Below are 25,319 nucleotides of genomic sequence, written 5' to 3' on the forward strand. Positions count from 1 at the left end.
TTAGGAAAAGAAGATGAGATTTCATAAGCATTTAGAGGTACTTTGTCTTCAGGACTTCAAGGACCACTGCAGAGCCCACGGACCTCAGGTTTCTGGTTGGTGTGTGAAGTCTGAAAATTGGGCAATGGGGAAGGAAGAAAAAGTGATGATATGACTGTAACTTCTGTCATAGCAGACACTCAGCTTTGCACTAAGCCTGGTACATGCTATAGCGTATCATGAAAAAGAGAACAAGGGAAAGAGTTCCTGTAGCAGAACAGCATGTAGCTACAAGCATGGGCATGGCATTAACGAGGAACTTGTTACATCAGGTTGCTTACAGCCAAGACAACAGCACATGTGTCAGAGCTGAATTAGGACAGGCATTGCACTGTAGGTGGTGACTCAAGCTTGAGACAAAGCTCTCAGCCCTGCCAAGAGGAGGCACCTTCATACAAAGCAGAAGCAAATCCCAACATCAGCGGTGGAGAACTGAGGACTGCAGTTTTAAAACTTCTACAATTGAATTAACGTTCCATTCAGTTGTTAACTAGAAATACCTCTGCAGTGGTAATTGCCCTGTGTTTACAAGCTTGGTGACCTTTTTGCTGCTGAAGTCCTCAGTAATGTTTGGATGTACCTGAAGCCACACACTCCCCAGGTTAAAAAAAAAATCCTACTTCATATATATAATTGAGCAATAATAAAAGTCCAATAACTAAAAAATAATAAATTATTGAAACTTTCCAAGTGTAGCAGAGTCAAAAGTGACATTTTTCACATGATGTTTAATACAGAAGGAATCTACTGTCTAGAACAAAAATGCCTGATCAAATGACAAGCAAGTCTCATGCAGCTCTGGAAGAACAGAAGGTTCATTTCACTTCATTAAGCTGATTCCTGTTGCCTCATAGTAACAGAAATGAGACAGGCTGTCTCTGGGACTTAATGTTTTTGTATGAGAGCTAAAAAAAATCCTTGGATCACAAGGGGTAAAAATCCTCTAATGAGCACTGAACTTTTGTTAGATTGAAGCTCATCTTATTCAATATTCTTTTTCCAGGCCACAGTGTCTTATGCTTACCTTTGTGTGATGAATATGGTAATCTGTAAAGCAAGCAGGTGTTAATTTACAGCAAAGCTGATGCATACCTGGTTAAAAAGGTAGAGCAGTTCTCAGGGGTCACACAGCAACCAGACACTGCATTCCAAATCATTCCCTCAGACAGATGAGTAGTAGCATACGTGCTTATGAGAGCTGCAGACAAACCTGGCTTGAAGGTGCTGTAAATTCCTCATAAATCAAAGAAATACTCCAAAACAAATGGGACTGTTCAAGTGGCACACAGAAAACAACACATGCAACAGAGGCACTCAGCTGCATCAATCTGCAATGCAGACCAAGAGACTTCAAGCAGCAGTTCTGCCAAAAAATAGATTCTGAAGAGTACTACAGAAAATCATTACCAAGAATCAGTGTCATGCTGTCACACAACGTACTGGAATGTGCGAACTGGCTCAGTATATTCATCAGTGAGGGGCTGCAGGACGTGCTGCCTGCAGTAGCAGGGGACAGGATGTTACAGCGCTGGAGTCTGTCCGTAAACAGGAATTCTGCACATAACTGATTCTGTTCCTCCATCTGGTACCAATTGAGATCTCTGCTGGAACACCGGGGCAAGTATCACCAGTTACCAGCAATGCTTTTCAAGAAGGCTGGGTACCAGATGGAAAGAACCAGGGAAAGCAAGAGAAAACGATCACAACTCTCTTCAGTCTTTTCTCAGCTGGTTTATTCAGTTTACAGAAGACAAAGTAGAAAACAAAAGAATTAAATTTTCTGTGAAGGTAAGTCAGTAGGAGGCATACATTGAGGCAGGGAGGTTTAAATCAGACATAAAAAAAAACAGCAATCCCAACCTTTCCAACTGGTGGGAAATGTTTAAATGTTTTATCCAATTTACCAGGAATAGTCCTCATGGACTGGGAGCTGCAGTAGGTGCTCTGTAAAAGCCCCCAGCAGATCTGTGTCCACAACTCTCCGTTTCCAGATACAGGGCAAGCAAGGGTTTTTGTAGTTATCAGCACTTTGCTGTTCGTGCTCCTGCAGCACACCAAACAACCACTTTCTAAAAGCTGATCCCGTGAATGCTCTGTGTGAATTTCATACTGTATTGTGAGACGGTTATACTTTGGGGTTTGATGGGTGTTCTGGTACCATTTCTGAATTTCCTTACAGGGTTTGCATACTTCACTGGTGAAAACACAGTTAATAACCACATTCGTAGTGCACAATCCTGTGACAAATTTTATCCAATAGGAAAACATGTTAAAGGTGAGGAGTAGAAGTAACACACATGCTCCAAGTTATGCAGGACAGGGTTCTCTAAACCAACACCATACCAGTTACAGAGCAGATGTGCTTTAAATTGATTCTATAGCTTAAAGAAAGACAAGTATTTAATCCTTCTCAACCTACACCAGCAATAACTACAGTATAACTACAGATCTACAGAGAAAATACATTTACGTGCTAATGACTGGTGGTAACGACCAGGATAAACTAATCACTGGAGAGATGACCCAGACCTGTTTTAAAGGAGACCTCTAATAATACAAAACAATTGCCAATTGTTTTAAGCTCTGCTAAAGTATAAAAACAAAACAAAACAAACAGAAAAACCCAACAATCCACCCTCAGTCATCGAGCACTCACTGCATTTGTGGAAGACTGCTTAGTGATGGGGACATAGGTTACACACAACAGTTTAAGTATATACAGCTGGGTACTGGAAGAAGGAAATAAAATTAATGCATTTGGACTTGAATTCCATCTGTCCCCTAACCACACGTGCCCATTTTCTTCAGCAGGTCATAAGGGTTATTGATGTGTCAGAACGCAAACTGTTTTATATGAATGTCTTTGCCTCCCACAACACCTACTTTGGTAAAAATCCTCCCTTACGACTTCATGAAAGCACAGCTGATAACTTACTACAACTAAGGAAGATCACCTGAAGTCATATATTATAACAAATACTAAAACTGAACTCAGTCCAATATAAAATGGCCAGAATAAAAAAAAATAATCATATAAATAGTCATATATACACTTTGGTTACCAACTCTGTGGTTGACGGTTCTACAGGGAGCTGTAACCTGTCAGTGCAAGTCACCTGTCCAACTATTACAAAGAAAAAAAAAATAAATCAGAATGCACCAAACAGTTAATGATCAGAATCATGCTGCTCTTCTCTAACCTGGAGAAGAGAATTTCAGCATCTCCTGGCTTGTCAGCCACACTGGCAATGGTGTCTCAAATGTTCCAGCAGCAAGAAAACAGAACTTCCTGCCAGCTGAAGGTTCTGGCTAGCACCACTTCTGTGCAAATCACATACACTGGTTTGGCACTGCCACCCAGCGTGATTCTCAGTCATACTTCTAGTGTATAAATGTAGCATGAGCATCTTTCCCAACAGGCAAATGGAAAACAGAAAATAACAAAGAAGTGCTACAGACGGTCTAGAACAAAGGCAGATGCAGAAGCTCAGAAGAATAAACAGGGTAGCCAAGAGGTGGGTCTGCAGCTTGCACAGTGAGGTTTCTCAGAAGAACTGGGTGTGCCTGGATGCTGTAGCGTTCTTCATCATCGTTCGTGGCATACAGCAGCTCCCAGGACAGATTTGCCCACTGACCTCGGACAGCTTCATCATTAAGCTTTCCCACTTGTACTAACAGTTCCTGGAGAGTGAGGACTCGCCCAGTGTAAATGCCCTTCAAAAACAAACATCAAAACGTTCATTACTTTCTCCAAGGAGTCATGCAAGCACTTCAGTTACAAAGCACTGAATGAGGCTCTGAAGCACTGGGACTTCTCATGCTATGAGCACTGGCTCTCTAAAATGGCAAAGTGCATCAACTAGTCTCCTTGATTCAAATCCTCCATTCTGGAACATAACCAGTGAATATTACAGCATCTGAAGAACAATGCCTTGCTATTTTCAACAACAGTGATGTCAGCTCCTGTCTAGTACAATTTGGTGGCACAGCCTTCATGTTTTGGAAAAAAAAAACAAAAAAAGAGAAAAAAACACACACGAAACATGTACAAACAAAACAAAACACCAGACAAACAAAAAAAACAGTGGAAAAGAAAACCAAGCTTTGACATTGCTCGCTAGTGATTCTTCTTACCATATTTCGATCATGCCCCAAAGAAAAAAGGTATGGCTTTTCTTGGAGAACTGCTTGCTGCCACTCAAGATCCGACACCAGCCCAATGTACCAGTCGTTTTCATATTCTTCTAGATAGTTAATGAGCTCTTTGAAGTTCTCAACTGGACCCAGGCTTGCTTTGTCAACCATGAGTTTAAAAGTGTATCTGAAAGGTACAAAAAGACAGTAAAGACAGTAAGTACTGCTGCAAAGGAGGAGGAAGAAAGCCTCTCAGGCAGTGCTAATTTTGTCAGTTACTTCTTGACAGCTGAGTAACTCTCAGTTAGTGGGCATATGCTTTTAGCTCACCCAGACATAAAGCACATTAGCTGAAACATCTTCCATTCACCTCAAACACCGTTACCCCTGCCTGCTAACAGAAAGTGCCAAACATTTCACTCCATCGCAATTCTCCGAGGCGATGTGGACAATGAAAATGGGTCAAATTTCAAGTGTTGGAGGCAGCTGCAAGCAGGGAATGAACAAAGAAGGAAACTCCATACCACAGGCTTTGTGGCCGTGGGACACAGGCAGTATTTACGTAGAAAGAAGCTACAAATACCTTTAAATGAGATGTTTTTAAAATGAACTACTCTTTGCAAACTTTCAAGGTTCAGTATTCCCTGTGTCATTTTTCAAATCTGAGAGAGTATTTTGCATTTACCTGAATGCTTTTAATGCAAGTTGGAACAGCTCTGGTTTGCCAGTTAGCCAGTCCAAGCCTACAGACCAAGGAATACCACCAGTGTATGCTCTGAACACGTGGCTCGGGGCAGGCACCGTGTTATCCAGTCCAAACAGACCAAAACAACACGACAATACACCGTGGACGTATAAGTCTTGTAAAGCTTTATCTTTCATAAGGTCATCAAGTAAATTGGAAGGCTTGTCTTTCAGGTGAAAAAAGTCCAGCTGACTCAAAATGAAGTGGTACCATTCTTCTGGAAACTTCTGCCTCATTTCATGGACTTTGGAAGGAGGCACTGGGGCAGTTCTCCATTCTTCGGGGATGCTCAATAGCTCTGAGTAAGAGCAACTGAACTCAACCTGTGGTAAAACTTCCTGCTGTTTTCCTTTATCTACAGCAGGAAGCCCAAGCACAACAGCTCTGTGTAATTTATCTTCTGGCAACATCTCCTGCAGGACACCTTGACTTTGCATTTCTACAGATCCTGGAATAGACAGATGCACTCTTGGTGTCATTCCCAAATGTCCAGGTTCTTTTCTGTCTCTCATTCTTCCCCTGGGTTCGAGATCAAAAACGTCGCTATCATCAGTCCAGTCCTCAACTGTATCAACACTAAAGCTTTCTTCATCCCTCAGGGGCCTGGGTGCTCCCACTGCACCACTGAGCTGCTTTCCTGCAAATGGGCCTTCCTTGTTCCTGTCTGCACTGCCCACGGTTTCCCATGCTTTTGATTTTTTATAACAATACTGGATAAGCATCCATACAAGCACTTTAATGAAATCATCTTTGAGATGCTTTAAATTCTCATGGGAGTCAATTATTCCAGATAACACATTTCTGGCATCAGAGTACAGTCTCACAGGTAGAACAGTACAAGGAGTCAAAATGTGTCCAAAATGGTGATTGAGAGAGAGAATCTTCGCGTGCTCCTGATGTTCAAAGGCCATTTCAAAAATCTCATCCACCCTGTGAGCTTCAGCAGCATGACACGATGTTTCCTGCAGCTCCAGTCCCTACAGCAGAAATGAAAACAATTTGGTTTTAGTCTTTACCAGTCCATATCTCTCTGTTTTGTAACAACAGTGTTTTTTCCAACAAATGAACACGTGCTCCATTATCAGTATTTCCAGAGGGGAGGTACCTACAAATCTAACTAGACGCTCACTACACTGTTAGGCACAGGTAAGTGGCTTTAGAGAAAGCCAAGAATCTGCCTCATGCAAATCTCCATCAGTTAATAAAAACAAGACAGAAAATGAACAATTTTACACCTGCTTGGCATGTCAGCTGCAAGACTAGTTAATACAGATGGAACACTCATCTTAAAAAACTGACTGTAAGATCAGGCAGTTACGTTGTTCAGCAGTGATACAGCAAAATCTCTGCATGATTCTAGAACATTTAAAAGTAAATCCTCAGTGTGCAGTTACCTTGATATTAACACCACAGTAAGTGAAGCCTTTTTCCAGCACCAATATCCACATTAGTCTATCTTGGAAACGGCACAAGTAATGCGATCCAGGTAGAGAGAGACCTAGACAAGAAAAAAAAAAGTAAAGAAGGAAAAAACCCAAACCAACTGCAGTATTACTGTAACATTCTATCAGTGAAAGCCTTTTCCACATGCCAGCTAAAGAACTCAATTGCATACACAAAACATCAACATAAAAATTAATTATAACCAGCTAATTAGTACACTAGAACCTTAAAGGAATTAGCTGCAAAGCTTGATCTTGAAATTGTGCTGCTATCTTTGAAAAAGCTGTGGAAAATTGTGAAAGCCTTACAGAACTGCACGACCACAATATTCACACTGGTCCAGGGTTAAGTAACCCCACCATCAATTCCCTTCATAGTCTTTTGTGATTGAAGATCACCTTTAGCTGCATTTCCAAGTGCACAGTTTCCATCAATGTCACACGGAGGTATAAAATGCTTGAGACTGCGGAATACAGTGAAGAATCATCATCTAGCATGTGGGTACCTCAATGGCCCTGCTTACTGCAGAGTACAAAGTTAAGGGAACAAGAAAATCCTAACTCAATGGAAGTCGGTACCTATACTACCGGTTCCTAAATTAATTTGTCTGTATTATAGTGATTAAAAAATATTATTCAGGAGACAAAATACAGAATTTAACTCATTTTGCTCAGGCTGGGAGTGGCTGTTCATTCCCTTGAGGGTTTGCAGTGGGATGTGAACAAAGTGGAAGGCTGGGCAACCACCAACTGCATGAGCTTTAACAAGAGCAAAAAAAACAATGAAAAATCGAATGTCGTAAGTTTGACATCACCAAAAGAAGTCACAAAAAACAAACTGAAATTTGCAAATTAAGTTCTGAACAGTATCTGATCACAGATCATAGTCATTAATACTCAAAAATCCCACAGTGTGCTGATCACTATAAAAAGTGATCTTATGCCCTAAGTCAGATGTATTGTTTCTCTCTTCTAACGTATTTCAGTAAAAGAGGCAATGCCAAACTTCCTACCAACTGGTGGTTATCATGTATTTAAGTTACAACCACCATCAACTCCTCACACGCTGGTGCTGTTTGGAAGTCTGATGAGGTACCTTTGCAGCAGTTTATGACTTGCTTCTGCTCTCTCTGACATCCAAGTGATCACTCACTTCCATGGAGAATTTCAGTTTTAGGACGTTGTAAGATGGAATCAGTGAAACCAACCATTAAGCTGCAGTTAAAATTTAAGTAACCTTTTCTATCCCAGCTAATGAAGTGCATTTTCTTGCTAACATTTTGCAAAGACTTTAATATTTTTCTTACTAGCTGTTAAAGCTACTAAAACTTCTTTACATAGAGAAAAAGTACAGCTTTAAATTAAAATAGAGGCACACAAAGTGGAACGTCTGCATATTTTAACTCATCGGAGAACACAATGTTTTTTCTTGCTTCAAGACATTCATTCACAGATTTTCCCATTAAAGAGAAGACACTTTTTCCATCAAGACTAGTGTTCTAAATTATTTAACTCGAGGCATACATGCCACCAAAGTCACTATGGCCAGAGAGAAATATACAGTACACACACAGATGATGGACTGGACAATGAAATGTCTCTCTTCTTTAGAGGAAAAAAGATTATGAAAACTACAGCAAATATTTCCTAGTAAAGCAGTTGTAGTCAGTCTTCACGACAGAGTGATTAACTTCCACATTCTTTAAATATCAGTCCAACTTTTCTAGTTGTAAGCCATTCTCTAAGAGGCTTATGTAAATGTTTGTCTTTCATCAGAGGGCAACGAGCTTTTGATTATTTATGCTATACAAAGACTGCTCATCTAGAAAATGAGCTTGCAGTTTCAAGTTATTTTGTCTCCAGCTGGGAAAAACAGCAGCATTTCTTCCCTTTTATTTATATAAACTTGTGAAATACCCATCATCATGTTCATCTTAGGCTTTAAGATGCGAAGTGTTGTTACAACCCTAGAAGATATGACATTAAGTCCCATCAACTGGTTCTGGTCTCAACTGCTAATGCTAGTTAGGTGACACCATATATCTTATGGACATTCCATCCATATTCATCCTACCTAATTAACATAGCCAAATTAGTAGAATCATCTTCTAGTCCCCAGACAATGGGATTGATTAAGAGAAAGGCATGCACATACACAAACACAAAGAACAGTTTGACACCTCCTTCTCTCCACTGTCAAGAGAACTTCTCAGTTCACTGTCCCTGAATAGGTGGGAAGAATTCATGCCATCTTTTTTGTTCAGTACAGAAAGATCAAGACTGATACTGCTTCACTGCCTCTTTGTTTCTGCTTATTTGCTTATTTTAAAGGCAACAAAGAGAAGTATTTCCTTAAGAGAACCTAAGAATTAGAGTGGCAGGAGAAGGATGGGAAGTAATCACTTTTTCCTCAAATGAAAAATCTCTGGTTATCAGATTTAACCTAAGCATTTGAAAATTATTATCAACCAGATGCTGATCCTGCTGTGTTCCAGCAAAACCACATTTATCAAAGTATTAATTACATTCCATCACGGTGTAGCTGCCATACCTACCTAGGCTACCGGCTGCTAATGCAGACTGCAGAGCAAGAGCCAGACTTGGAACCATCTGCTGGTAGTACACCGTGTCAGAGCAAACACATGCTGTAGCACCCACTGGTCCTGGCCAGCTTCGGATTGGCCTAGGAAACCCAATGAGAAATACTGGTAGTGTGAAGAGAGGCAGCAGTGGAGAAGAAAGGAGTGCAGAGATGGCGATGAAGATCAGCAGGATTGGGAAGAAAACCACATTGAGCGTGATTAAGGTGGCAGCAGATTTACGACGTTGTTTTTTCTCTGTCCATGATGTCAAAAGAATGGCTATGGCAAATTGCAGCTTTGAGGCAAACTGAAGCAGTCGATCCCGTAGGATGCCAACCTGCAAGACACATACAACATGCGTATGTTTATTTGTATTTTCTATCACAGCACATTCAGCACTGCTCAAACTGCCTTATCTAGAATAATTTTAAGAAAATGAAGGGTGATTATCATTGACTTCTATCGGAGAACATGTCTTAGTACATAGATTTTTAGTCTCTGATAGATCCTGGACTCTTACATCTCTAATAAAGGAGGGCGAGGAAATAGAGTTTAGATTACAACTAAAAGTTAAAATATACATTATGACAATTACCAGCAATAGTCTGATTCCTGTATCAAGGCTCCTGTTCCACCACAGGTCTGGACTGAACACCAACGTTTGCGCTATTGACACAACCACGATGTCCAGTAGGGCATTTTCTGTATTCTGCCATACCTAAAGTAAAGATAAGTTAAAAATACATTTTAAAAATGTGCTTAATCTTTCTCTGCTTTCTTGACCTGGAATATTTCTTCCAAGTCATCTTAATACTTAAATGAAGCCAGAGAGAATTTCTTAGGCTAATGCAATTAAAGTTCAAATTACCATCCTAAATATTCTTGTGAATCCAATGGAAACAGACACAGAATGAAGGTTTTGCAGTGACTGGTCTAGTGACAGGAATGCTATCATAGCAAAAGGAGACACTGAAAAGGAAACAAAAGAATAATTGATTTCCTTTCAAAAAGATGAAGTATACAGAGGTAAGCAGTATTATTGCAGAATAAAGACTTAGTGTAAAAAGAGAATTCCTTCTTTCATTATGGCAAGCTCCTCTTTGTATTACACTTCCATGACATCAAACATGATGTTTGCACTAATGGTAATGCAAACATTTATGTCAGCGCTTGCTTTTCACTCATTATTACTTTGTTTGTTTTCCTTCAACTTCTTATGAAATTAAATGCATTTAGGTCAAATTTTGGTTCCCTCAAAGTAAACAAACTGTCCTTAACGCCACCAGAAAGGGGACTGTTCTGTGTGCTAGCAAATACAGTAAACCTGAAGACTCTCGAATTGCTTTAGATTCCAAACACATTTTATGTATGTATTTATTTATTTATTAAGTGAATACTGATGTTTTAACTAGAATCCCTTCGGAAGCCTTACTTCTTGAGCTGGAGTTTTAATAATCTCAGATTTTAAAGTTTACTCCTTAAAAAAAAAAAAACAAAAACAAATCAGTAATCACTTTCAACTATTCAGAACCCGTATTACCTCAATGCACAATTCAGCAAAGAACAACAAGTAATTCCAGCTACTTGGTTTTTCTCAGTTCATTCACAGTCTTGCACATACAATAATTCTAGTGTTGTTTCAATCTGCCTATAATCATCATCTAACAAACAACAGATAGTGCGTATTCCTACCTAGTGTTAGTAAAATCCTCCTGACAACACCAACTTTCATTAGCCTTCTTTGCTTCTCCATGAACACAGTCACAGTCCTGATATCCTTGGGATAAAAGGGGTTTCGGAAGGTTCCAAACAAGTACACTCTCTGAATCTCTCTAAGAATCCACATAGTTACAAGTAATACGAGCAGAATGTAACTCACTACAGCCTGGGGACTGGCCTTCGAAAACGATGAGAAGCCTGCAAACTGATGCAGCAGGCTAGCTTCTGTGAGAGCAAGCGTCAATACAGTCAAATAAAAAATCAACTCCCTCCACCCGAGCTGTATTCTAAGACCACTATGCATAGCTTTAGATTTGCTGGAGGCTAAACGGCTGCTCATGGTGTGTTTGAAGGCAAAACCAATCTCGCTTAGGTTAAGACTCAGTATGAACCCAAATCCAGTCATGAAGAGGATCACACCGAGAGTGCTGGGAATGAAATACGATGCTATTGCTGTTCCAGCAGAAATGAGAAACATTACTAACAACCTGTGAAGGAGAAAATAAAAAAGATTTGCTTGAAAAGAAAAAGGTTATAAACAATATTGCTATATTTTATCATTATATAAACAAAATTTACTTTGTGTTACTTGACATAGGTGAACCTCCTAGTCCAAACTCCAACAGTTGTTCCATTCCCCATAGAAAAAGTGCGTCGAGTGGGGGCAGAATTCCCATTGCCCACAAGAACGGCAGACAAAGAAATACGATGTGCAAAATCTGGTTTGCCTGCTCTAGAATGGGTGCGTTGACAGCAAACCTGGAAAGAAGAAATGCGTTTGACTTTTGTGAAGGAAATACAGCTGATGTGTGGGAGGGCTTTTTGCTGAACCAGTACAGTCAATCCAGAAGCATAAACATGACCTTATTCACTCTGTAAGACCTCAACTGCTATCTTTTTAAACTGTAATATTGTGATAATGTAATTTTGTACATGAAAGTATTTAAAACCTTCTGTAAAAACACAAAGATCAGTACTAGAAGTCGGCATAAATTCTAAGCCATATACAGCTCATCAGCAAGCAAACTGACCTACAGGTAGACTGCTAAGATACTGGATTTCTCTCTGCTGCTTAGTAAATAAATATGCATGCCTCAAAGGAATGCTTTCAGGAATTTAAAGAACGTCTGAATTTTCTGTTCATGAGCTTAGAGGGAACTATTTGGAGTCCAAGACCATGTGTGTAATTATCGCATTATAACTGAAAACGCAATGAGGGTAAATTATATCTTCAAGTGCAAAACTAATAAAATCAAAATCAGACACGCTTTTTTTCAATAATGCATTTGAAGTACCTCTGTCACATGAGCCCATTTTCTGACTAAGTGATATCACTACTGCTTGACAACGGGAAAGATTGTGTCAAGTACAACAAAAAGCAAACTGACAGTGCAGAAGACAACTTTAACTGTTCCTAACTTAGAAGCTGCTCTTTTTAAGTAAATTAGGAAGAAGTCTTCCTAATTTACATGACAAACTATAGCAATTTAAGAACAACCTTCTACACACAATATAGAGCGTCAATATCTGACATGCACTTCTCCACCTTCTTTTGGACACCTACAGCTGATTAATTTCCCTCACAAGAACAATTTCACCTTTCTCATAAAAATACACATAAAATAACTACTGCTTTAATTAGCAAAATGTTGCATTAGGTTTACCTGTGTGCAAGATCCACTGCAATAAAGACAAAAATATAGAAAGGTCTCATCAGAGCGGTGATTTCATAAGTATCCAGTGCTTGGAAAGTAGCAGTCTCGGTAGCTGTATTTACAATTAACGAATACTCTGCTATACATACAGTCACCCATCCAAACACAAAGATCGTAACAGTTCCTCCAATGTTGTTATATAGCAAGGTTATTCTGTTTGGCAGCAAATACCAAGTTCCCAGCCCGCACAACACCCCTGCCAGAAGCGAATGGAATACAGTGTTGATTATATACTTCTTGCCAGGAATAATAAATTTTACTGTCTCTGAACCTACACAGCTGGAAAATTCAAACTCATCTTCATCTGTTAGAGCATTCTGGATTTGCATTCTTTCTACTGTCACTGTTTTCTGTTTTGCATATAGATTTGCCATCTGAAGAATAAGTGCGGTGACAAACATGAGTCCTCCTGAAAGTGCTGCAGTATAATAGTCTTTCATAATGTCTAATTGGTACAGAAGTGTTCCTACTCCTCCCAAAACCCATGGCATCAAGAAAAGAATGATCTGATTCACATATATGTAAGGAGGGGCACAATAGCCCAGTTTAAACCGGGGACCTCCCAGCACAGTCTGAGGAAAGCGCTTCAAGAAGAACTCCTGCTTGTAATCGTTGAGCAGCGGTACATCTGGACCCATTCTTATGGCTCAGGAATGCTGGACGAGTATCATTTTTCCTGTAAGAGAGCAGAAAGAAGTAGAAGGAAACATTACTGAATCTTACTCAAAACTGAGACAGGGAGTTCTTTTGTCCTATTTTCACGTAGCAAATTCTAGTGGAATTTTGACGTGTTCATAGCAGAAATTGTCCTAACGCATCCAGAGATTCTGCTACTAGAATACAAGTAGGAAGCAAACACCAAGAATGTCAATAAGACCATTTTAAAATTAAAGAATATGTTAATGATCCAAAGCTTAGGCAGCAGATGATCTAACCTGTTACTGGGAAATGAGAAACCACTCATCTCCACACCACAGTGTCTGCCTAAAATGGATTTCTTTTTCACCTGTGCTAATTCCAATCACATCTTGCTATGGAGCTCCAGTTTCAATGAATCTTGGTAGAGATCTCCATGGACAAACAGAAGAGTCACTCATTTGGGTGAATAACCACATAAGTGCAAGTATACAGTCACACCTGAAGTCCCTACAAACAACAAAGCACTATGAAATAAACTGTAAAAAATTAGTAAAGCCTATTATTTTTATAACATCAGCACTTTTGGTGTCTTCCCAACACAGCTTTCTGCCCACAAAGGAAATAAACACCAATAGTTGTCCATGTGCTGATTCTGCACAACTCACATCTTCCTCATGGCAGTGGGGAAAGCTGAAAAAAGAAGAAAACGCCTCTACACCGTTACAGTGGATCATCATAGAAGAGACAGCCACAAATACGCACTGAGCACTGTAGAAATAACGGTAACTCCATATTCAAGTATCATCTTTTACTACTGGTCACAAAAGCAAAAACCCACGGATGTTCTTGGGAGATGCTAATGTACAAAAACTCAAAGCAAGACACGGGGTAGAACAGCATTCCTACTCCTCCCAAGAGCAGCACAAAGCATGCAATGCAGAATTCATTAAGAATGCTTCTTAAAAAGAGGTGCTGGATTGCCTTGGGAGATGTACAAGTATTGAAATTCTGCCTTCCTTCCACTGGATGTGTACAACCTGAATGTCTACTAGATGTCATTGATGATATAGTGAAATACATTGGCCCACCTACTGCAATGCCTTCTTTCTACAATACCGAATCCATTTAGGTGCTTTTGAGCCCACCTCACTCCTTACATTTAAGCACGTACTGATGGCCTGAGCAGACAAAGTTACTCTTAGTCTCAGAATGACAAAAAAGTGCAAATGAGATATTAAAGGGCATTGCTATGCATGAGCTCAAGCAGAAGCTTGCTTTCAGGGAACATGACGCCACCACACACCCCAGTGAAATGTGGGGCCCTGCAGGCTTTCTTCAACTACTCTCCAACACTGTGGATTATTTCTTCTTCTGAACTGTAAAAATTCCAAACTAGAGGAAAGGAGAAGGCAGAAGTCGCTCATGATGGAAAAGACACATGCTGACAACGGAGAGAGGAATTCATTGCAGTGAGCTCAAGGATTTGAAAATGTAACAGCGACACACCCAATTGAAAACAATTTTCAAATGTAATTTTAAAAGTTTACAATTCAGCCAACCTTGTTTATAAGAATACTGCTCAAATGACTTGCACACACAAAAGTTGCTCCCAAAGTTAAGTGCAGCAGATGTATATGTATGTAAAGGACAGAAGATGAGCTTTCAAACAAATGTAGAGCCAAAAGGTGCATCATTTTCCTTTAAAAACAGCTTTTTGGCAGCCGTGATGTTCAGCTCTCTGTAAAAAGGGCTATTTTTGTTTCAAGCCTTCGTTTGCGCTGTGTTGGTTTATATTGCCAACCAAATGTTCACAAAACATCCCTCTTACAGTTTCTGTGTAAACAATAGACATCTTTGTGTGAGACACAGAATCGACGCACATAAACAATATAGCTCCGCTTGGCCATCCTCCAAAACCTAAGAGGAGCCAGAAAAGGAAGCGAGTTTATTTATAAAGCCCAAGACTTAAGCTCAAGAAACACGGGAATGACACCGCCAGCGATCCTGCTGGCTCCTCCACCATCAGGTAACACCTTCGGGCTTCCACGAGGCGCTCACGCGTGCCTCTTTATTTCTGCACAGAGCTCTTAGCAACAGGGCTCCTCACGGCAGCAAGTGTTTACAGGACCTGGCTCCGGCGCACATTCCTAACGTGCAGGCCTGGCCCAGAGCTGACAACTCGCCTGGTTACCCAAACAGCCCGCGGGACAACAGTTGGTCATCCCCGGCAGGGACTGAAGCGATGTGGATACCGTCGGAACGTGGGAGAAATGAGGGCTTTACCACCATCAGACCGCTGGACGTGTTCTACCCCCACTATCCTCTCCATGTCCGTAACGTGCCCGCAAAGGAACCACGCACGGGAGGTGCAGGGGGTGCCCCACCCACGTGCACCTATGCTAAAATCCCCGTATTCCTGCGGGTAAAGCCGCAGCTCTGTGACAGACCGCTCTCGCACCCTGGGGGTGGTGGGGAGGTTTCTCTCCAACGCCATCAGGCCCCAGCTGAGCCACGGAGCCGTACGGTTGGCAAAGAGCACGCAGATCAGCTCCTCCGAGCACCGCGGCGGTGCCACGCAGCGCTCCGGCTGCCGGGCCGGCACGAACCAGCCTCACCTGCGGGGAGAAGAAATAAAGCAGCCCCGCATCGCCTCTCCGCGGTGTTTGAGTCCTGAGGGGATCGGGCTGAGGCGCTCGGGATGGCCGTCCCTCCGCTCTTCATCCCGGGGCCGGCGGGAGGCAGCCGTGCTATGAGCCTCCGCGAGGCGGCACCTACCTCACGCCCGGGCTCCGAGCAGCTCAGGGAGAAGGGGGACGGGGCCGAGCCTGCGGCGAGAGGAGGAGGACGGCGGAACGCTCTCCCGCACCCCGGCCCCACCGCTTTCCTCGGGGGGGGGCGTGAACGGCGCAGGCCGCGGCCCGGCGCTCCTCCCCGCCGGCAGGGCGGGAAGAGGAGCAGAAGGAGGTGTCGGATAACAGCTGCGCTGCGGCCTCGCGGCGGCGCCCCCTCCCCTCACAGCCGCCGCCGCCATTTTGCCGCCTGAGGGAAGCGGCCGTGTGGCGCTGAGGGCAGAGCTCCCTCAGCAGCGCTGTTTGTGTCTCTGCCGCTCCTCACTGTCGTCGTCCCGCTGTAAAAGGAGACGTGAGGGCCCTCTGTAGCCGTGGCCCGCTGGCAGGCTCCCAGAGTGAAGAAAAAAGGTGAAGAAACCCCCCAGCCCATACAGGAGCCGCAGCAGGTTGCTATCCCTGTGTCCCCCACCAGCCTGAGCCCTGTGGACCACATTACGCCCATTGAACACTGTTTAATGGATGGAGCATCCTTAATAGGATTTACATCTAACGGCATTACAGTGTGTAACTATACGATAGGGTAGCAGGGCATGCTTCTGTCAATAGTACAAGTAGCACCAGAGCCCAGTGGGCAGGTCAGTACACATCTCAGGCTGCTTGGTTCCTCCAGCACCCCAGACTTCAGGTTTATTCACACCTTGTCCTTTAAATGTATCCTGCAATCCTATTACAGTGCTGTACTGAAATATGTAAATCCTCTGACAATTTCAGGGGTAAGCAGACGTAAGCTTTATTGAAAGACAAGCTCTGCAGCTTGTGTTTCAGAACTTAGAGGAAGAAGGATTCTTGCCTGTCCTCATTTCCAGTGATTTTTCTTTTACTCAAGAATAAATCAGAAATTGAGTCAGTGCGAACTCCAACCTAATTGCTGGAAAAGAGAGCATGTTAATTTATTTCTCCAAGAGTTAGAGGAGCTTTCTTGGTCACGTAAAATAAAGCTTGCAAACTGTTATAGGTCAATTTTGCCAGCCTCCAGCTGTCCTTTCCAGATTATTGTAGTGTGCAACTGCAAGCATGCAACAGTTCCTCTGAAATTAATAGGAGTTCTCATCTGCCTGAATTGAGATATACACAAACTATTTGCAGACTTAATACTTGTTTTTTTTTTTTGGGTTGCTTCTTTTTAGTTGGTGAAAGGGCTCTTAATTCTGATCCTCCAAGTAATCATCGTGGATGTATGTTATCCACAACTACCTTTTCATGGCTCCCTTAGAAGTAATTCCTTTAGACAATCTGACCTTCGGCTGGCAGAAAGCTGTGGCATACTTGGGAGTTTGCTTCTTTCTGGATGACTTTATCCCTTTAAAATAAACTATCTACTTTACAAAAAAAAAGTTAGAAAAAGTTCCTCTGTGTGAAAGATACCTACGTTTCCCTGGGGCCAAGGGCTTTTAGTGGCATTTCTGAATTGCTATTGATCGTGCCAGTGTGACAGTCATCCATGTGGTGAGCTTTATCAAGTGACGTATTAACGTTCATTCAGCTACTCACTTGTCTTGGAAGTCTCTTTCGATTGCTGTGCTTTGAGAATCTGTCACTGATCTGAGGAGAAGGGGACAGAAAAAGAACTACAAATTGCAAATTTGTGTACTGCTTGAATTGTAAGTGACAACCCAGGATTGACTATGGGATGTTCTGCATCTTTGGTTTGACAGGGTGTAAGTGTCCTGTGGCCATGCAGACGTCACAGTTGTCATTTATCCCACAGTCCGTGGCCATGCAGATGTTGTGGTTATGAATGGAGGCAGACTGCGTGCGAGACATGTCACTCCAGGAGCACTCTGCCTCTTGCTGCTGGAGCTTCAGGACAAGTTGTAGTGCTTGTAGTAGTACTGAATTTGTATCATCTGCATACAAGCCAGTGGGTGCACTTCACCCAGTCAAAAACGGTCGCCTTCACACCCTGTAGGTATTAGGGTTTGGGTTCCGATTGCCTCCATGAGGATCTCACTGTGAAGATTCTTGTGAAATTCCCACAATACTGAGGAGTGCATGATTTGTATACACCATCAGCTGCTCCTATGGCAGTACAGACCCTTAGACCTGCTGGTGAATCTCCCACTTTATATGAAATGCCTTTTTAGCCTAACGGTTAGAGGCTGACAATACCCACCCCCCATGCTTCACCATGCTAGCAGCAAGTAATTAATTTTATCTCTGCTAGAATCACAGTGAGGGGGTGGGAATGAGCTGGGGTGCTGCAGCTAGGGGAAGAGAATGGAGAAGAAATGCACTGTTGTGCAGCATAAGCCAGCTGCCAAAATGCTTCCCCAGGAGCAGAGCTGACCCTCTGGAGGTCTTACAGGTGGCAGTGCTCGGACCATAGATGAATGTTTTGGAGGAGAGGAGCTTGTGAGCATGCCTGTGTTTAACCCTGTCTGGAGCAGTAAAACTATATCTATATCGATGCAAATGGTAAAGTTCTGTTCTTTGCTTGTGCTCAGCGTACCGCAGTACTGTTAATTAAGCTTTGTTAGTTTGATGTCCAGTTATGGACACAGTACACAAAAACCCCAACGTGGGTTTTGATCTAATCTTTCAAAATTCTGAAACTCTGCTTTGTTCCTTTGTATGTGCACGTACACTTAAAAAGGATTTTCATAATTTCTTTGTGCCCAGCTTCTCTAATAAGGTTGGACAGATTCTCACAGTTTCTGTTGCTAATATGATTCCTGGCAAATAGAGCAGAAGGTTCAGGAGAACAAAAGAAATGATCTAATTTTAGTAATGGTGCAGACTGGGTCTGTCATTTTTCTCTCTCTTTTATCCTCCTACCCTTTTTGAATGTCAGCCTCTCCCAGCATCACCTCTTTTCAGTTTGAATCTAATTCTTGTTCTTTGTCAGGGACTGGGCACGATGAGTTTTTAGATATTCCTCTGAGCAGAAGCTGCAGTATTTGAGAGGCTTATCGGTGAGATTCGGACTTGTCAGAGGTAATTTACTAAGAGTGAACCACTTGCAGTGAAGCTGCTTCTGAAAGTTAAAAAGCCATATATCTGAAATTTCACTTAAAGCATATGTCACATTTATATTATCCATTTTAAATCTTCGATCAAAATCTGAGTCTAAGGAGTGCACTGCAGTGTGAGGATAAGAAGAGAATTAATTTGGTTCTGAAAGACAAAGAGGGATGCATTTAGTATTGGAGGTCAGGCCTCTGTCTAGTGAAGTTCTTTGGCTTGTGCATAATTTAAATATGAGAATTGCTACTGAAGCCTTAACATTAAAAGTGTTCTTCCAAAGACAATACTGACATGTCTTAAATTAAGTTTATGCTTACAAACTTTGCTGGATTTGGACCCAGTGACGTTGTTCTGTTGAACCGCAGTTATGCTCAGCGTACCCAAACTTTATTCTCGTGCTCCTGTTTTGGATATGAGAAATAAACAGGCTGTATTTGCAATTTGGATGATGGTAATTATAGCTAGCTGATGTGCAGAACCATGCAAGAAAGCAGAGAGTAAAGAGCAATGTGGACTGAAGTGAAAACTGCTGAAGTGGTAACAAGATGCGGAGGACATCCTTTCTCGTATGTTAATTTATTGTGTGTACAGCAAAAGCACCAGCAAGATTAGAAATAAACTATAGCTCAGCATTTACAGACATAATGTGTTCCAAGATGAAAAATGAAGCCAGCATAGAAGTTAATTTTGTTCCCAAGCAGGTCTATCTGAATAATTAAATCAGCCTTGATTAAAAATGGACTGTTTTGTAAAATAAACCATGCCTGATTATCTAGCTTTAGCTGATTTCATTTTCTTACATTTCATGTCACCTAGATTGAAGAGGGCTCTAAAACCTTAACAATATTCATGCTAAAATAGCTTCCTCTGTTGTAACAGACCATACTGTTAGGCCTAAAGTTGGGCTCTGGGATACAGTCAGTGTACTTTACAATGGTGTTTTCAAGTGCAAATGCTCAGTAAATAATTAGGCAGACCTCCTGCCCTACTTGTGGGACTGATTTAAAAAGTGAGCTGAGCAATTTTGAGGTTGAAGGAGTATTGCTTCGGAATGTTTCATCGTTAGGAATTATATTTACATTGCTTTTTTAATTTCAGGAATCATTAACCCATGAACAGCAACTTAAAAATGCTCTGTGCCAAGTAGGGAAAGCTCGCAATGAAATGTCTTTACCAAGCAGCTCATCACTTAACCAGGAGATGAAAGGGAAGGACCAGCCCTTCCTTATTTCTCTCTCATTTTTGCATTCCATGCACAAAGTTTGAATATTTTCATGGAGAAGCTCAGCTAAATGCTGTATTCAGGCTGGGGCAGGCTGAACCTCTCCTTGCTAGCCATGCTGCTCTCATCAGGGTGCTAATACGGTGCCTAATGATGTCCATGTTCTTGTGACACATTAAGAAATCCCACAGATAGAGCTCAAATTCTGGAACAATAGTGTTTACACTGGCAGGGCTTTGAACAGAAACTCACTTTCACTCCAGCTGGTGGGCGTGATTCTAGCAACTAATCGAGCTCTTTCAGTAGCAAAGTTTGTTGATACAGCTTGTTGCTCTTCCTGTCACAGAATACATCAGTAAACTGGACAGTCACAGAAGTTCAGGTTGGAAGGGACCTTTGGAGGTAACCTATTCCAAGTGCTGCTCAAACACTTGGACACTTGGGGTCAGCCAGAGCGGGTTACTCAGGGCTGTGTCTGGCTGGGCTTTGAGTTGTGATTATCTCCAAGGATTGAGAGTGCATAATCTGTTCCAGTATGGGTTTTTTGTTTGCTTGTTTGTTGGTGCTGTTTGTTTGTTTGTTTTTAATTATTATTTGTTTTGTTTTGTTTTTTGGTTGCTGTTTTTTTCTTTTGTTTAAATAGAGTTTCCTATATTTCAGTGTCCGTGGTCTGCTCACTGAGCACAGCACAGAAGAGTCAGGCTCAGTGTCCTTACTCCTTCCCATCAGGTATTGATGCACATTGGTAAGACACTCCTGAACTTCTCTAGGCTCAGCAGGCTCAGCTCTTTCAGTCTGTCCCCTTACCACAGACACTCCAACCCCTTAGCCATCATCATGGCCCTTCACTGGACTCATCCCAGAATGTCTCTGCCTCCATTGTACTGAGCCCAAGAGTGAGCCAAGAAGTGCAGATGTGACCTCACTATTGCATAGGAGAGAAGGATTACCTCCCTTGGCTTGCTGGAGATGCTCTTCCTAATGTAGCTTTTGCTGTAAGGGCACATTGCTGGCTTATGCTCAAGTCATTGCCCTCCAGGTCTCCCATGGGAATTCCTGCTTTCCACCTCCCACCCTGTTCTGGGACTTGTAATCGTTCTTGCCCAGGTGCAAGGCTTTGCAATTCTCTTTATTGGACTTCATGAAGTTGCTGTTTGCCTGCTGTAAGTCTTTATAAAGAACCTCTCAGGATAGAGTTGGAGGGATGGAGATTCAGTTACCTCAGGTTCTCACAAAATCCACACATCATTACTTAATTTTTTTGGTCTCGTGACCCTCTGTAACACCATGTCATCACCCTGATCTCTCAATGAATCTGAAATGAAAACAAAAGCAATCCATTAATTTATTTGCTTCATAAGTTTATGCAGAAAAAGGAAGGAAGAGTATTTAATTCTCCATGTTATTATCTGAGTCATACAATTTTTATATTTATGGCATTTCTGCTTTAACAACAGGAATTCTGCCCCAAAATAAATGTGTATAAATTGAAGCCTCTTGGTTATGAATGAATCACTTATTTTCTTTACATTTAACCAGCTGAAATTCATAGTTTCCTCTGTGTACTATGCTTTTTCCTCAGGGTTCTTTCCAGCAAGGCCTCACCAGTTCTGTCCTCAGCTCACCTATGGTGAGAAAGCAGAGCATCTGTGCTGTTTCCTGATTGTATAAAATACAGGGAAATGCTGCTATGAAATGCCGCAGACTGGAATCTCCATCAGGTTGCCAGATGTCCTGAATATCCAGAATTCTGTCTTTGCCTATCTCATTTTACCTGTTATTCTGGGCGTAAATGAGACTTAGAGCCTCATGGAGCAGACTGATGGATGGGGCTGTTGCTCCCTTCATGTTTGCCATCCACGTTGCATTGATTCACAGAATTGCAGGGGTGGGTAGGGACCTCGAGATCATCGAGTCCAGCCCCTCTGCTAAAGCAGGCTCCCTGCAGTAAGTCTCACAGGGAGGCACCCAGATGCCCAGCATGGATTGACTTCTGTCTGTGAAGATTTCTTACTTGAGGCTCTTCTTGGATCTGCACTTTCCGGTCTGTAATGGAAGGCTCAGACAGTGCATGGACTTTGGGACATAATCCTGGTTTCTGGGGACTCAGTACTGAAAATGCCTTTGTGCTGGAGGCAGCCTGCATTTGGAGGTCAGGAACACTCAGGCCTCTTATTTCATCTGTACTGAGAAACTTAAGCTCATTCAAAACTCTCTGGTCTCCTGTCTTTGCTCAAACTCAACCAGTATGTTTTAGCAGGTAAATGTGTGCTTACTTCTTAAACATATTTGTTTGGTCTGTAATTTCTTTGTGCCCCTGGTGTGTTGCCCTGCTGCCAGCAGTGCCCTGTGTCTCATTACTGAGAAGCACCAACGCAGAGGGAAGGAGAATGGACTTGTTTTGAAGTTGCTAAACTGAGGTGTTTCCAGAAATGAAAAATGGTCTTTGAACAAATGTGGTTTCATCTGACCTTCAGTAAATCTTCTGACTTCAGTTTTCCTCCTGCAAATTAGGTACTGTCAGGGTAAATTTATTGGCTATTGGGTGGGAAGAGGGAAAACATAATTATTAAAAGAAAAAAACGCCAACAAATCCCGCTTCATAGACAGCTCATTTATTCTAAGTAGGTCAGGGCTGTTACGAAAACATAGCAGCAGTCACACTAGAGATAGGCTTCAGCTTGTTGAGTGCCATCCGTTAGCATTTAAGACATCCATCCCCTTTTAACTTTCAATTTTGAAGGCAGGTGACTCACAAAGAACACTTTTTTCCCTCCCAGGCTGACATGCTGACCCAGTGTCAGGCAGCAGAAGTGGGGATCCAGGTCCTCCCGTTGCTGAAGGAAGCGCCCAGGAACGAGGCTGCAGGATTAAGGAGGAAGCGGAGGTTTTAATGAAGCAGACTCCATTCTTTGGAGGGGTGAAGGGAGGTAAGGGAAGCTCCTGTTGCTTATGTGATTATTGCTAATTACTGTAATTGAACATCCTCATGACAGGAATATTTGGGGCCTGAGGTAAAGCCTGTTTTCTTCCGTTCCTTTTTTCAACTGTCTCGTGGTGCCCTCTCGAGGTAGGAGAGCAGCTCATTTCATTCACTACTTCAGAGCAGCTGGGATGCGAACTGGAAGCGCAGCCCTTGGTGAACAAGCTGAGAAATCACTTTGCTTTGGAAAAAAAAAAACATTGCTGTAACTCCATGCAAAGGTGGTGGTTTTTGGATTCCATTTAAAAGTGCACACCGATCCCTTTGCCTCCAACTTTTCCGTGAAAGCCAACATTAGGAAGGACACAAAAAGCACAGGGGATGTTTCTTTGCAGTACCCTGAGGCCAAGAGAGCAGATTACTGCAAAGTTAAAGGCTGCCTGCTTCCATGAGGGAAGGGACACATTTCCCACAATGTGCCCATTTCCCTTGAAGTCTAGGATACGTTTGGGTAATAAGGGGATCAAAAACCTTGACGTATTAGGAAGGCCAGCCTCTGGCTTCAAGTTAAATAGAGGGCACCATCCTTTTGGGGAAGTCCTTGCATGGTATTCCTGTCCCTCCTGGCTGCGGGAAGCTGAGTGGAGGGGTGCAATCACTGCTGTTCTGTGAAGGACTGCAAGCTGCTGGCTTCTTGTTAACAGCGATTATCAGATGGTTGGGTTGGAAACATCTTTTGCCACCTGACAGCAGATTCTCCTTTCCAAAGGCCTCATCTTAAATCCAACAAGGAGTGAGGATTATCAGTGCCATAGGTCCTTTAGAGTCGTTGAATGAATTACATTTGTTTTGGACTGAGATAGGGTGGAAGCTGAGTGCTGTGGGCAGGGACACCATTTGACAGATGAGTATGCTATTGGTGCATGCTATTTTATGGGTAGGCTGCCTTTCTGCTGAGTGGCATAAATTTCACCTCACTGTGTCCACTCTGCTGTCGCCTTTTCACAGGACCCTTCTGAGTCTTTCCAGGCTACTCCCATCTGATACAGGTCAGACACAGGAGGCAATCGCTGGCTGTATTTTGTTGAAGTCCTTTCAGACCTCCCGCCACACCTAATCGTCCCAACAGCAGCAGTCACCTGGAAGTCTGTTATGTTCATTGGACCAAAGTCTCTTTGTTTCAGCTGCACCGTTCAGGCCAGATAACCACAGAGGGCTTGAGATGGCCTTGCCTTCACACCCAGGTGGCAGTGGAGGCTGTGACAGCCAGAGAAGGCGGCTCACACAGATTAGGTACAATGAAGGGGGTTGATGAATGCTGCACTTTAGCAAGTGGCGTGACACCTTTTCTTCCTCCTGATAGCAGGACAGCTGTGGTCTACAGAGACACCTGGGGAACAAGATTTCCTGGAGGGCTTTTTTTGCTCTGATTTTCTTCTGCTTTTACTATAGAAGGTAGACTTCATGAATGACAGCACCTCCTCTGTCCCACCTTTTATGTGCAGCTTGGTTTTGGAGATTGGAAGGTTTTTCATCCATTGATTTTGTGCCCATCGTGGATATGTTTTAAAAATACCCTTTTCTTAAAAAAAAAAAGTCCCTACTTCTCATGGATAAATTTTGATGGGGACAGTGAGAAATAAATGTAAACAAGTGCTGAACGACATGCTGAATCTGATAGCATAAATCCCCTCCGCAGAGCTGTAAATTGACTCAAAGCTCCTGTTGTGTGGAAAAGAACTCTTGGGCCCAACAAGGGGTAAGATCTTAATAAAACCTTTGTTCACTGTTACAATAGGGACCAGCTAAGTGTGGTTTGGGGCTTCTGCCAAGTTAACCCTGACTTATTCCCATTGTCACAAGTACTGCTAAGAAACCCTTTAATGTGTTATTATGGGTAAAGTATGAAAAATGGTATCTTTCATTTCAAATGCTCCATTTAAAGCAAAAGTGTTCATTTTAAGAACATCCTTTATTCCCTTTCCCCATTGCTACACTCAGTGCTTTAAAGAAAATTCACATTTTGTGTGGCATTAATTTTCTTTTTGTTGGAAAAAAAAGTTTCTTATGTGGTCTGAAACCGCCACTGTCTTTAATATTGCCGGAGTCTTATTTTCTTCAAGATGAAAGTGCAGGTGTTCTGAGCCCCCCGAACACATGCTAACCTGGCTTACTTGATTGTTCCCTTGCCTGTGGTCTGTTAGTCACAGCCCAACCATGGTCTCTTGCCCTGTTGTTAGCTCCTTAGGTCAGGATGCATGTACAGAGCATTCAGATCCATGTGCAGACAGTGTTGCAATGGTAATCTGAATAACAATAAAGTTGTGAAAATAAGACAGTATGCAT

The 25,319-nt window shown here is 42.3% G+C and overlaps 1 protein-coding gene and 1 long non-coding RNA gene across 5 annotated transcripts; one reads left to right on the top strand and one right to left on the bottom strand.

Moving 5' to 3' along the window:
• Positions 1–1,750: 1,750 nt before the first annotated feature.
• On the bottom strand, positions 1,751–15,938 carry PCNX4 (pecanex homolog 4 (Drosophila)). 4 transcript variants are annotated; one of them, XM_046942464.1, is made up of 12 exons: positions 15,791–15,938; positions 13,383–13,522; positions 12,326–13,052; positions 11,241–11,420; positions 10,635–11,149; positions 9,811–9,911; positions 9,538–9,660; positions 8,916–9,279; positions 6,313–6,416; positions 4,859–5,895; positions 4,174–4,360; positions 1,751–3,753 (listed from the first exon to the last, which is right to left on the bottom strand). In XM_046942464.1, the coding sequence occupies exons 3-12, from the start codon at positions 13,012–13,014 to the stop codon at positions 3,502–3,504; spliced, it is 3,552 nt and encodes a 1,183-aa protein (XP_046798420.1). In that variant the 5' UTR covers positions 13,015–13,052; positions 13,383–13,522; positions 15,791–15,938; the 3' UTR covers positions 1,751–3,501. The 4 variants fall into 4 exon arrangements, with proteins under 4 accessions (XP_046798420.1, XP_421424.5, XP_015143398.2 ...); XM_421424.8 differs by lacking the exon at positions 13,383–13,522; XM_015287912.4 differs by lacking the exon at positions 13,383–13,522 and having other exon boundaries at positions 15,631–15,938.
• Positions 15,939–16,049: 111 nt separating this feature from the next.
• Positions 16,050–25,309, top strand: LOC101750580. Its single transcript, XR_001466964.4, has 3 exons — positions 16,050–16,212; positions 22,831–22,980; positions 23,982–25,309. It is a non-coding gene; the product is annotated as an uncharacterized LOC101750580 (long non-coding RNA).
• Positions 25,310–25,319: the final 10 nt, after the last annotated feature.

The sequence above is a fragment of the Gallus gallus genome, chromosome 5, assembly GCF_016699485.2.
Source record: "Gallus gallus isolate bGalGal1 chromosome 5, bGalGal1.mat.broiler.GRCg7b, whole genome shotgun sequence".
Taxonomy (NCBI): Eukaryota; Metazoa; Chordata; class Aves; order Galliformes; family Phasianidae; genus Gallus; species Gallus gallus.